Here is a 13,588-nt window from a genome sequence, read left to right as displayed (position 1 = left end):
CTTTTTTTTTTCAAGCTTAATTCACTTTATTTTTCTTGTATAAAAACCCTATGTTGTAGCCACAGCTGGAGCCTGGGTCCTCTGCAGGGACTCTGGTGGGATCTTGACAAGGTGGTCAGTGAATTCCTGACCTGAATTCCTGAATTCTAGGGAGACTTGGTGAATACAGCCTCCTTCCAGAGGTTGGGGTCAGGTAGCTGTAGGTCTTAGAGACAGCGTCAAAGGTGGCCTTGGCGAAGTTTCCCAGGGTGGCAGTGCAGCCCCTGGCTGAGGCATAGCAGTCATAGATAGCAGCCATCGGCAGCAGCTTCTTGGGCATGGGGGCCGAGACGATGCCAGTGCCCCTGGGTGCAGGGATGAAGCACACCAGCACAGAGCCACAGCAGCCTGTCACCTTACAGGGGACGGTGTGGGGCTTGCTGATCTTGCTCCCCCAGTAGCCTCTGTACATGGGGACAACGGAGAGCTAGGCCAGGATGATGGCCCGTGGATGGCAGTGGCCACCTCCTTGGAGCACTTAACATCCAGAACAACATGCTATTGTAGTAGTCACCAATGGCAATAAATCCCTTGAACCTGGTGCGCTGGCCGGCGTGGGTCTGCTTTTGCACTGGCATGATTTTCAAAACCTCATCCTTGAGCGAGGCCTCCAGGAAAAAGTCAATGATCTCAAACTCTTTGATGGCCAGGAAGAAGAGATAGATCTCCTCCAGGAACTTGATCTTCATGTCCTTGACCAGGCGGCCCAGCCTGGGGACGGACGTCCACTCCTTGTCCTTGGTCTTGCCTCCGCGAGCTCCTCAGCTTTGGCCCAGGCCCTGTCCATGGCTACGACCCCGGCCCCAGATGCCACTGCTGAAGCCTCCACGGAAGTCACCGTGGTTCACCATCCCAGGGTCCCCAGGGCCTCCTCTCCCATCCCCCGACACTGGATGTTTTCTCGAAGAAGAAAGAAGCTTCCCTTCTCTTGACCCATCATTGTCTGATGCGGTGCTGGGTCCATAGTAGGTGCTTTTATAGTCTTGGGATAGACAGATCTTGAGCACAGGCTCTGAAAGCAGATGGGTCCGGGTGCTGGCTCCTCTTCCCCTCGCCTTGGGCACATCTGAGTGTGCTTGGGCGGCCATTACGAAGTCCCACAGACTGCATGCCTTAAACAGGAGAAACTTACACAGTTCATGAGACGAGAAGTCCAAGATCAAGGCTGGTTCCTTCTGAGGCCTGCAAGGGAGAATCTGTTCCTTGCCTCTCTCCTAACTCCTGGTGGTCTTGGACGTCCTCTGACTCATAGAGAACATGTCACCCAGTCTGTCCTCATCATCACCTGTCATTCTTCCTCTGTCTGTCTCTGCGTCCAAATACCCCCTTTATAAGGACACAGACGTATTGGATGACGGCCCACTCGAAGGTCCTCATCTTAATGTGATCATCTGCAAAGACGCTATTTCCAAATAAGGTCACATTCAACGTCTTGTTGGGGACACAGTTCAACCCATAACAGGCATGTTCCCACACTCCTCTCTGCCTCATTTTCTTCTAGTTTCACGCTACATATATAGAAAGTGCTGGCCATAGTCCCTGGCACATTGAAAGCTTTAAATAAATACTGGTTTCTATCCCTAGTCCAATACTCGTTTCTGTCCAATGATAGAGATTTTTGTCTCTATCTCAGTGAGATATTTGTAATTATTTTTCAAAAGCAATACATACACACATTATCCTTTTTTTTTTTTTTTTTTTTTTGTGACACAGCCTCACCCTGTCACCCAGGCTGGAGTGCAGCAGTGTGATCACAACTCACCCCAGCCTCGACCTCCCCAGGCTCAGGTGATCCTCCCACCTCAGCCTCCCAAGTAGCTACAACTACAGGTACATGTCACCACACATGTATTTTTGGTATAAACAGAGTCTCACCATGTTGTCCAGGTTGGTCTCAAACTCTTGGGCTCAGGAGATCCACCCTCCTCGGCCTCCCAAAGTGCTAGGATTACAGGCATGAGCCACCACGCCTGGCCTTCATTTTTTTTTAATGAAAGTATTTCAATAAGCTAAACCCTCCTTTAACCACCAGCCCAATCCCAGTGACTTCCCGTATGAAACTGCTGCTTCCAGCCAGATGTATGAGTTTCCAGATCTTTCCTTTTCCAGTTATGTACTCTCCTAACTCTGTATAAAAATCTCACATTTTAATGGGATTTTATAAATATATACATGGCATCATACTGGGTGTATCACTGTTTTTTTTTGTTGTTGTTGTTGTTTTTAACAGAGTCTTGCTCTGTTACCCAGGCTGGAGTGCAGTGGTGCAATCTCGGCTCACTGTAACCTCCACCTCCTGGGCTCAAGCGATCCTCCTGTCTCAGCCTCCCAAGTAGCTGGGATTACAGGTGTATGCCACCATGCCCGGCTAACTTTTTGTATTTTTAATAGAGACAGGGTTTCACTGTGTTGGCCAGGCTGGTCTCCAACTCCTGATCTCAAGTTATCTGCCCTCCTTGGCCTCCCAAAGTGCTGGAATTCCAGATGTGAGCCACCGCGCCCGGCTGGATGTATGATTCTTTAGCCTGCATTTTTCACACTCTAGGATGTCTTGGAACCATTTCCACGTGCCAGCATAAAAAGTCACCTCCTTGGCCAGGGCAGTGGCTCACACCTGTAATCCCTGCACTTTGGGAGGCCGAGGCGGGTGGATCACCTGAGGTCGGGAGTTCAAGACCAGACTGACCAACGTGGAGAAACCCCATCTCTACTAAAAATACAAAATTAGCCGGACATGGTGGTGCATGCCTGTAATCCCAGCCACTCGGGAGGCTGAAGCAGGAGAATTGCTTGAACCTGGGAGGTGGAGGTTGCAGTGAGCCGAGATTGTGCCATTGCACTCCAGCCTGGGCAATAAGAGCAAAATTCTGTCTCAAAAAAAAAAAAAAAAAAAAAACCCACCTCCATCTGTACTGCTGGGTAGGATTCCACTGAATGGATATACCACATTTTCTTTAGCTACGACCTCATCAAGGGAAGTTTAGGTGTTTTCCAGTTTCTCACCAGGATGATGGACATGTTTATACAAGTCTTTTTGCAGGTGTTACTCTGGGTCAGAAAGTAAAAATCCCTCGAGACAGGGATTGTACCAGGGCCCGGTCCTCAGCCCCACTGCACCTCACCTGTGTCAACGCTATGGGAACCCTTCCACCGTCTCTGCCAGCAGATCCCATTCAGACCCCTACAAGATACTCACACTTTGACCTGGAAGAGACCAGAAGCACCCTGCAGTTCGTGTGGACAAGTCTCCCCTCTGACTTACAGTCCCCCCACCCTCATACCTAGGAGAGGGATGGCAGCACTGAGGGTCGTGGGATTCTCTTCCCCGGAGGCTCCCCCATCCTCATGGCCTCTGCGCAGTCCAGCTCCCCTCCGAGCTGGCTCAAGGGGTAACTCGATCCAGGTCAGCTGGTGGAGTATGAGGTAGCGTCTAGCTGAGCGTCACGGTATTTTATTAAGACCGAAATGTGATCGCTACTGTTGTCACACTTTAGCACCCCCAACAATCCCCTTCCAAATGAGAAAAACAGAGCCTCCCCAAATGCCTTTCCCCTGACATCAAAGACAGCGCATGGAACCCTGCCCAGGGGCCGGAGCCCCGGTGACCCCAGGTGTGGCTCCAGAGCTAAAGGGAAGGCCTGGGGGGCGGACGGCGTGTTTTTCCAATTTCAGGCAAAGCAGTGAACTGGGGGGTATCTGTTCATTTTGTTTCCTCTGCGCCTGGGTCTGTAAAGTCAGCGGTTGCCTTTAAAATCCCATTTTCCTTAACGTGTGAGGATTGCTCGTCCTAGGCCATCCATTTATATGGCCATGGGTCAGAGGTCTCAGACTCACATGCCTACGGGGGCCAAGGATCCAGGTAATGTAAACTGAAGCAAGCCCAGTAGAGATGGTGGGAAACTGTAAATGGATGCCCTGGCTGAAGGAGGTAGCTGAAAATCTGGAGAGAGAGCAAGAACAAGAAGAGAAAGGAAAAAGGAGGCAGAGAGAAAAGAGAGAGGATATCCCCCAAGTTTACATATTGCCCATTGCTTCAAAAAAATTTAAGCATACGATGGGCTAAGTAGATATGTCTCCAGGCCAGTTTGCAGGCTCTTGCCTAACTGAACTTATCAACACAGTAGAGAAGCTACCAGTCTGGCTCCCTCACCGGTCTAGAGCAGCGCTGTCCGATAGAGATTTCTGCGATGATAAAATACCTGCACCGTTCATACAGTAACCACTGGCTACATGTAGGTCTTGAGCACTTGAAATAGGACTAAAGAACTGAATCTTTAATGTTATTTAACTTTACTGAATTTCAATACAACTGTAAATAGCTACAGGCAGCTATTTGCTACCATATTAGAAAACATGGCTCTAGATTCTTTCCATGTAGAGAGTATCATCATGCTTGACTACTGCAGAAAAGATCACTCCTTCTTGGGGAGAGTGGATAAATCATACCTGAGACCACCAAGCATTGATCAGAGTCCTAGGTAAATGGAAAGAAAGGAAATACGAAATAATGAGCAGTAAAAGCTTAGGTGTAACCAGATGTCTGCTGGCCCAAGAGCGGTCACTCAGTGTCCTTCCAGTCCCCCACTTCCCAAAGAGTTTCTCATTCAGGGTCACCCTTTAGCGTCTACCGTGTTCTTGGCCATCTACTTACTCCCATTTGCCCAGAGCTGAGCCCTAGGAAGCCACCTGCGGGGACTTCCCTGCTGCCATTGGTCTCCAGGCCTTAAGAGCACACCACTGTCCCACCCAGGGTGCTGCCCGTGGGCCACAGAGATGCAGGGTCCTATGCAGAGGTGAGAATGGCAGTTACACTTTGTCATCTGCCACAAAGTTGCTGTGCCTGGGCCCATGTGTGTCAAGGACTCTGGAAACAAGCCTCACCTTCCAGCACAACCCTTTCTAATCTGAGACCCATTCAAGGGGCCGAAGAGGGACCAGCAGCCACACTACTCTCTTGCCAGCCCCTCTCTCAGATTCCAGGTCAGCTCCCCACAGGGCAACCAGGGCTGCCCCAGATGCCGCTGACCCCTCCCTTGCCTCCCTAAACATCACCATCACAACAAGACTACCTTATGTATCTTTAAAAAATTAATGAGGAGGCCTATAATCCTAGCACTTTGGGAGGCCACAGCAGGGGGATCACTTGAGCCCAGAAGTTCAAGACCAGCCTGGGCAACATCTCTATTTTTTAAAGAAAGAAAAAACATGAATGAGGCAGGGGTTTCCCACCATCCCCCTGCAAAGCTTATATTCTCAAAGATAAATTCAAGGCTTTTGGCCAGGCGCACCTGTCATCTTAGCACTTTGGGAGGCCTAGACTAGAGGATCTCTTGAGGCCAGGCGTTTGAGACCAGCCTGGCCAACATAGCAAAACCTCATCTCTCCTAAATTAGCTAGGCGTGGTGGCACACACCTGTAGTCCCAGCTACTCGAGAGGCTGAGGCTTGAGAATCACCTAAACCTGGGAGGTGGTAGCAGTGAGCTGAGATTGTGCCACTGCACTCCAGCCTGGGTGACAGAGTGAGACTCTGTCTCAAAAAAAAAAAAAAAGTTTTTTGCTTGTCCAATTGTCTAAAAAGAGATCTGTTCAAAATGTTGAAAGTACCCTTTCTTCCAGCGTCTCTACTCCCATCAAGGGTCCAGAGATGTTGCAACCAATTTTTTCTCAGTAGTCAAGCTCAGAGTCCCACGTGCTTCTCCTCCTCCAGCAGCCTTTGTAAGGAGGCAGCTGCCTCCAGAAATCACCTTGCAACTAAAATGTGGGAAAATGTGTAAGATCATAACACAGTGGTAGAAACTAACGTGTGTGTAGCGTCCACTGTGCACCCAACACTGTTCTCAGTGCTCTCATGCAGCGTCTCACTTCTCCTCACCTCATCTGGAAGTGGGTTCAGTTATCAGGTCCATTTATCAGCCAGGCCTCTGGGGTTCACAAGGGTCATGCCCCTCGCTCAAGGTCACACACTGGGAAGTGGTTGGATCCAGGATCCAGGCCCAGGCAGTCAGATTCCAGAGCCTGCACCCTGAACCAGTACTGCAGGGGCTGGTACCCCCACACACGTTTTACCCCATCAACATATCATCATATCACTCTGCCGGCATCATGAAGCGCACTCATGATATGTTTGCCCCATCAGGCTATCATGAGTGCACTTCATGATGCAGGCAGAGTTGGCAGCTGTGCATCGTGTAGGCTCCACTTGGGACGTGGCATCCCTCATGACTCTTGGCTGCAAAGTGCCAGAAACCCAGCTGCATTCGCTTAATCTGAAAAGTTGGTGTATTTGTTCCCCAGGGCTACTGTAACAAAATTCCACCACTTACTGGCTTCAAACAACACACCTGTGTCCTCTTACAGTTCTGGAGGTCAGGAGTCCCTATCAGTGTCACTGGTATTCCTTCTGGAGGCTCTGAGAGGAGAATCGGCTTTTTCACTTTTTTTTTTTTTTCCTTTTGAGACAGAGTCTCGCTCTGTTGCCCAGGCTGGAGTGCAGTGGTGTGATCTCAGCTCACTGCAACCTCCTGCCTCCCAGGTTCAAGCAATTCTCGTGCCTCAGCCACCCAAGTAGCTGGGACCACAGATGTGCGCCACCACGCCCAGCTAATTTTTTGTATTTTTAGTAGAGGCAGGGTTTCTACATGTTGGCCAGGCTGATCTCGAACTCCTGGCCTCAAACAATCCACCTGCCTCAGCCTCCCAAAGTGCTGGGTTACAGGCGTGAGCCGCCGTGCCCAGCCTCCACCCCATGGTCTTGTCCCACAGAGAGAGGTGTTTCCCCAAGGAAACTGAATGGGAAACAGCATGGCATTGGAGTTTGTTGAATGGCAAGTCCGGGGGATAGTGCCTGGCACATAGTAAGTGCTCAGTAAATGATGATCACAGATCATGGCCCACAGCAGGTGTCCCTCCAGGAGCTAATACTTGAAAAGCACAGGATTCACTAAGCAGGTGAAGGCAGGAGAGCATTTCAAGCAGGGGGAACACCTTCAATGAAGGTCCACCATATGGCCAGGGTGACCGTATGTCTGGCCATACCTGGGAAGCTGGGGACCCAGGGGAGTCCTGGTTTGCACCTATCCCCCTAGTATAATACCAGCCCCCTTTACTACAAAACTATCTCTGTTTGGATGAGTAACTGTATGGTCACTTTCCTTGCAGTCAACCTGCTCATTTATAAGGAAACCAAACAGAAAAAGAGGATGAGATTGAACCTAAGGACATCTAACCTTGAGTGGCCAAACCCAGACTAGAACCCGAGCCTGATGACTCCCAATGCAGTGCTTATCCCAGCCCTCAGCTTATGAAGCCAGCCCTTAAAGGCTACATCAGATTAACAAGGCACATTCTCTCTCTCTCTCTCTTTCTCTTCTTGTCACATTTTCCATAGGATTGTGACCAGATCCACGTTGACGACGTCTCATCAGATGACAATGGCCAAGATTTAAGGTGGGAATTTGGGGAGTCAAAAATGCCCATTGATTGATTGATTGATTATCAAGTTCTCCTTCTACTAGAAAGTGGGATGGGAGAGGAGGGCTGCTTATAAGGACAAGGTGTGCCTGCCTCCAGCCAGAACTGGGACTTTGGCGTCTCAAACTCAAAAATTACAACTGGCCAGATGTGGTGACTGACACTTGTAATCCCAGGACTCTGGGAGGCCTTAGCAGGAGGATCACTTGAGCTCAGGAGTTCAAAACCAGCCTGAGCAACATAATGAGACCCCCATCTCTACTATAATAAATAAATGAGTAAAAATTTGTTTAGAAAATCACAACCTCACCCCTCAACCCTACAGTCTCTTGCTCATCACCTCAAATCACTAAACTCTACTCATTTATTGCTATTTTTTCCTGCTGACTGAAGTAATGCATGCATAACAGAAAAAAAATCCCACACTTAACCTGACCTCACCTCCCAAAATCACCACCATTAAGAGTTTGGTATATATTCTTCCAAGATCTGCTCAAAATGTTGAAAATACCCTTTCTTTCAGCTTCTCTCCTCCCATCAAGGGTCCAGAGATGTTACAACCAATTTTTTCTCAGTAGTCAAGCTCAGAGTATCACGTACTTCTCCTCCAGCAGTCTTCATAAGGAGGCAGCTGCCTCCGAATATTTGATTGTATTCGTTAGCATACATATATATATATATATATATATATTTTTTTTTTTTTTTTTTTTTTTAAGCTGACTTTCACTCTTGTCACCCAGGCTGGAGTGCAGTGGTGTGATCTCGGCTCACTGCAACCTCCACCTCCCAGGCTCAAGCAATTCTCCTGACTCAGCCTCCTGAGTAGCTGGGACTACAGGCATGCACCACCACACCCAACTAATTATTTTGTATTTTTAGTAGAGACAGGGTTTCACCATGTTGGCCAGGCTGGTCTCAAACCCCTAACCTCACGTGATCTACCCACCTCAGCCTCCCAAAGTTCTGGGGTTATAGTAATGAGCCACCACACCTGACCAGCATGCATATATTTTTAATATAACAATTGATACAGCCAGTACTTAAAAAACACTTCTCAAATGAATAAGTGGTGTGTCTGGTTTCTAGGGAAAATACTCCCAGGACATGGCTTCCAGGAATCAGGTAACCCATTGCTCAATATGAGACAACTTCAGGCCAGGCACAGTGGCTCACACCTGTAATCCCAGCATTTTGGGAGGCCGAGGCGCACAGATCACCTGAGGTCAGGAGTTCGAGACCAGCCTGGCCAACATGGTGAAACCCCATCTCTACTAAAAATACAAAAGTTAGCCGGGCATGGTGGTGAGCACCTGTGATCCCAGCTACTCAGGAGGCTGAGGCAGGAGAATCACTTGAACCTAGGAGTCAGAGGTTGCAGTGAGCTGAGATCGTGCCACTGCACTCCAGCCTGGGGGACAGAGCGAGACTCGTCTCAAAAAAAAAAAGAGAGACAACTTCCAGAGGAATGTGGGCTGGAATGTTCCAAGCCTACCCCTGGGAAAAGTTTATAAAAACGGAACCATAGTTAATCTGTGCTCATCCAAAATTACCACATTGAGCTTTAGGCTCATCAAATATATTATTAGACAAAATAATGTTTTGGTTATGGGACCAGTTGTTGTAACTTTATTTAGTACCTGCTTCCGAGGTGTCTCTCCCAACTTATTGCAAAAACAGAAATCAAAGTTTCTGTTCCTGAGCCCTGTAAGTCCTTTCAAAGCCCAGCACAATCGGAAGTGATCGGCGGGCAGATGCCGGCTTCATTTTATTCAGCCATTTGGAAAATCCCTTCTGCAGTCAGGACCGGCAAGGAGCAAAGCTCCAGCCCCACCAGGACTTCTCAATTGATGGAATAAATAAACCCTAGATCAAGGTTAATTGGTCCTTTCCATGAAGTCATCGTTGGGAAGCAGTCTTCCTTTCAAGGCAATGAGCAGCATCGTTGTGTTTCTATAAAATTTCCCGTGTAGCTAACTGGCTTGGAATTCAGAGCAATAGTCCTCTGAACCCTGTCTCATGCTGAGCTGTTTGGTACCTCACTTTAAGAATTCTCAGCCCAAGGATGTTTTCTTCTTTAGACACCAAATTCTCCACTTATTCATTCAAGAAATATTTATGGAGTGCCCACTACATCCTAGGTCCCAAGCATGAAATGCCTCTTGTTTTGTTTTTGTCTTTTTCAGTTAGCAGTAAGAACCAGCCTTCAGAGATGCCTCGTTTTGTGCCATGTTCTATTCCAAATGCATTCCATGGGATAACTCATTGCATGTGCACAGCAACCCTATGAGAGATGAGAGAGATGCTTTTATCTTCATCCTCATTTCACAGCTGAGGAATGTGAGGCATAGAGAGATGAAGCAGTCGGCCCAAACTCACATGGCTGGTCAGCAGGGAGGGCAGGATTCAAATCCGGGCAGCCTGGCTCTGGAACCCAAGCTCTTAACAGATCCCCTGTCCATCCCTGTCACTGGTTCCTGCCCTCCCCAAGGGCCTCCATCTCTTAACATCTAGACATCTCCCCATGGTAGCATCTGAGTAAATGGTCAGTGTTCACTTTTTCAAGAATAAATCCATGGCTGGGCACAGTGACTAACACCTATAATCCCAGCACTTTGGGAGCCCTAGGCGGGTGGATCACTTGAGGTCAGGAGTGCGAGATCAGCCTGGCCAACATGGTGAAATCCTGTCTCTACTAAAAATACAAAAAATTACCTGGATGTGGTGGAGGGCACCTGTAATCCCACCTACTTGGAGGGGGAGGCTGAAGCAGGAGAATCACTTGAACCCGGAAGGTGGAGGTTGCAGTGAGCCAAGATCGTGCCCTTGCACTCCAACCTGGGCAACAGAGCAAGACTCCATCGCAAAATTTAAAAAAATTTAAAATAATTTTTAAAAAGTCAAAACAAGGGGCCAGGCTCGGTGGTGCATGCCTATAATCCCAGTACTTTGGGAAGCCAAGGTAGGAGGATCCCTTGAGCCCAGGAGTTCAAGACCAGCCCAGGCAACATAGAGAGACTCCATCTCTCCAAAAAATAAAAATAAGTTATTTTTGTGGTGGTGCACGCCTGCGGTCCCAGCTCCTCAGAAGGCTGAGGTAGGAGGATCCCTTGAGCTGGGAGGTTGCGGCTGCAATGAGCTGTGATGACACCACTGCACTCCAACCTGGGCAACAGAGCAAGACCCTGTCTCAAAAAAATAAAAATTAAAAAATAAACAAAAGGCAAACGGATGTGGATCTGGTAAGAGAAAAAGACACCACTTTTCTTGCGGAAGCTAATGAAAGCTGTGGTCCTGCTGCCCCCCAAATGTACACTCGCAGCACCCGTGCATTTCGAGGGGCTCATGGGCACCTGAAAGCCTACCCGTGGGTCCCTCAGAGCCTGCGGTCTCCCAGTGAAGATGCCCTGCAGCCCCTGCACTAACACTGTCCCTCCCCTCCTCTCTCTGCAGCACGTACAACTTCTCCGCTGATGGCTTCCACAGTTCGGCCCCTGGAGCCAACCTGTGCCTGGGCTCTGGCGTGCACGGCGGCGTGGACTGGATGAGGAAGCTGGCCTTCCGCTACCGGCGGGTGAAGGAGATGTACAATACCTACAAGAACAACGTCGGCGGTGAGTACCGTGAGCCTCGGGCCTCCGAGGAAGGGAAGCTCGTTGGGATGGATGCTGTCAATTCTGTGTCCCTGCTGTGCCAGGCGCCAGGCAGAGAGGTTCACAATCAGTACCAGCCCACTTAATGCAACCCTGACGATACCCTTCGGAATAGAGCACTGGTATTTTGTCACCTTCACTTTGGGGGTGGGAAAGCTGAGGGATGGAGGCTGCATCTGGTCCAAGATCCTTCAGGCCACAAATGGTGCGGGGTGGGCATGGCGGCAGAATACTCTTACCCACAGCCAGAGGCTCTCACAGGGTGGGCCTCCAAGCAGCAGCGTCAGCATCACCTGGGGATATGTTGGAAATGCAGTCTCTGGCCCTACCTCAGGCCTAGCAAATCTGAAACTCGGGCCCAGAATCTGTGTTTTCACAGCCCTGGAATCCCCGCTTGGTATCGGGGAGGACCTGTGCCTTGAGTCTTTGCAGCTCAGATTGTTGTCCTCAGACCAACCACATCGGCATCCCCCTGGAGCTGGTTAGAAGTGCAGGGTCACCAGGAGGCAGAGTCTGCAGTGACCCAAGATTACACCACTGCACCCCAGCCTGGGCGACAAAGTGAGACCCTGTCTCAAAAAAAAAAAAAAAAAAAAAAAGAGAAGTGCAGGGTCTCAGGCCTCATCCCGGGCAACTGACTCAGAATCCGCTCTAAAAAAATTTTTTTTTTACTTTTGAGACAAGGTCTTGCTATGCTGCCCAGGCTGGTCTCAAATTACTTCTGGCCTCAAGTGATCCTCCCACCTCAGCCTCCCAGGTAGCTAGGATTAGAGGCATGCACCACCTGCCTGGCCCAGAATCTGCATTTTTAACAAGCCCGCCAGGTGACTGTGGAGGCATTAAAGTTGAAGAAGCCCTGGAAGTCACGGGTTCTCACACTTGGCTCTCACTGGAACCACTCAAGGAGTTTCCGTTTCTGATGGTCTCGGTATTGCTGCAGCCTGGACATCAGGAGTCATAAAGATCCCTGAGTAATTCTAAGTGCAGCCAAGGAGAGACCGCCCTGGCTTCAGGTACTAGGAACATTTGCTCATTGCCCCAAACAAGAAGTCTGAAGGCACTGGAGGCGAGGCTGGCTCAGCCGTAGTCTAGAGAATTCTGGAGTTCTCTAGAACAGAGGTTTTTAACTGGGGGTAATACTGCACCCTCTCCAGGAGACATCTGGGAGTCTTCCTGGTTGCCACAGTGCCTGGAACCAACTACTGGCCCATAAGGGCAGGGTTTGAGTAGGTGGCTAATAGTGTCTGCAATATACACATTGGCCCCAAAAGCTTCTAGGGCCACCCCCCTCCATTCCTAGAAAGAATAGACTCCCGGTTCTCAAACTGGACAGAACACGCTTCCAGTCCCAGCTCTACAACTTTCTAGCTATGTGGCCTTAGGCAACGTACATACGGTCATCTTAATGAGCCTCAGTCTTTAAATCTATGAAATGAGGGCCAGGCACGGTGGCTCACGCCTGTAATCCCAGCACTTTGGGAGGCCAAGGCGGGTGGATCACGAGGTCAGCAGTTCGAGACCAGCCTGAACAACATGGTGAAACCCTGTCTCTCCTAAAAATACAAAAAAATTAGCTGGGCGTGGTGGCAGGCACCTGTAATCCCAGCTACTTGGGAGGCTGAGGCAAGAGAATCACTTGAAACTGAAAGGCGGAGGTTGCACTCTAGCCTGGGCAACAAGAGCAAAACTCCATCTCAGAAAATAAATAAATAAATCTATGAAACGGAGAATACAAATACTTCTGCTTTCCTGGATTATTGAGAGATTTATTGTTAATGCATACAAAAGGCATGACCCCATGCCTGGTACACAGCAGGCACTCAGTAAATGGTGGTATTTGTCATGAGTTGCTCTCAGTTTTGCTTGGGAGCCTTGGGTTCCTCTGTGTCTTCCACTGTCCCTGGTAGCTTTCCTATCCATTCTTTGGGACAGACACCCTGTCGTGTTCGTGGCTGCGGTGCTAATGCAGACCACGTGCTAAGTGCAGTCCTGGCAGTAGCTAATGTTTATGGAGCACTCACTCTGCCAGTGTTGCCACCGTTTTCATGGAATAGCTCCTTTACTCTTCACAGCATCCCTGTAAGGTAAATGGTTTTATCAGTGGTGTTGCTCAAAAGCAGAAACTGAGATTACAGAGGTTAAGTAACCTGCCCAGCGTCACACAGCCCAGGCAGAAGAGCCCCAGTGGAGTCCCAGGCTGGACGACTCCACCACCTCTGCCCTTCAGGGCCACACTTGGTGGCCTCTCAGATGTGAGTGTGTTGATTGCAGGAGTGAAGGAGCAAGCTCTGGTCAGGTCCCAACCTTTGTACCCAGCCCTGCACGGAGGGAGGAGGGGAGCAGGAGGGCTCTCTTAGGGGAGACAGGGATGGGGTTGGCCAACAGAGAGCATCTGCTCCCCATCCGGGTTAAGGCCCAGGAAATGCCA

At 49.4% G+C, this 13,588-nt stretch overlaps 1 protein-coding gene across 3 annotated transcripts in view; it reads left to right on the top strand.

The window, feature by feature from the left end:
• EYA2 (EYA transcriptional coactivator and phosphatase 2) overlaps nucleotides 1-13,588 on the top strand; it is a 284,816-nt gene that overhangs the window by 256,900 nt on the left and 14,328 nt on the right. For all 3 annotated transcript variants that reach the window (XM_008015099.3, XM_073006162.1, XM_073006149.1), the window contains 2 exons: nucleotides 7,428-7,486; nucleotides 10,961-11,121. In XM_008015099.3, coding sequence (XP_008013290.2) covers nucleotides 7,428-7,486; nucleotides 10,961-11,121 — 220 coding nt within the window. The remainder of the gene's footprint in view (nucleotides 1-7,427; nucleotides 7,487-10,960; nucleotides 11,122-13,588) is intronic.

This window comes from Chlorocebus sabaeus, chromosome 2 (genome assembly GCF_047675955.1).
Source record: "Chlorocebus sabaeus isolate Y175 chromosome 2, mChlSab1.0.hap1, whole genome shotgun sequence".
In the NCBI taxonomy this organism is placed as follows: domain Eukaryota; kingdom Metazoa; phylum Chordata; class Mammalia; order Primates; family Cercopithecidae; genus Chlorocebus; species Chlorocebus sabaeus.
This window is presented reverse-complemented; position numbering and strand designations above follow the sequence as displayed.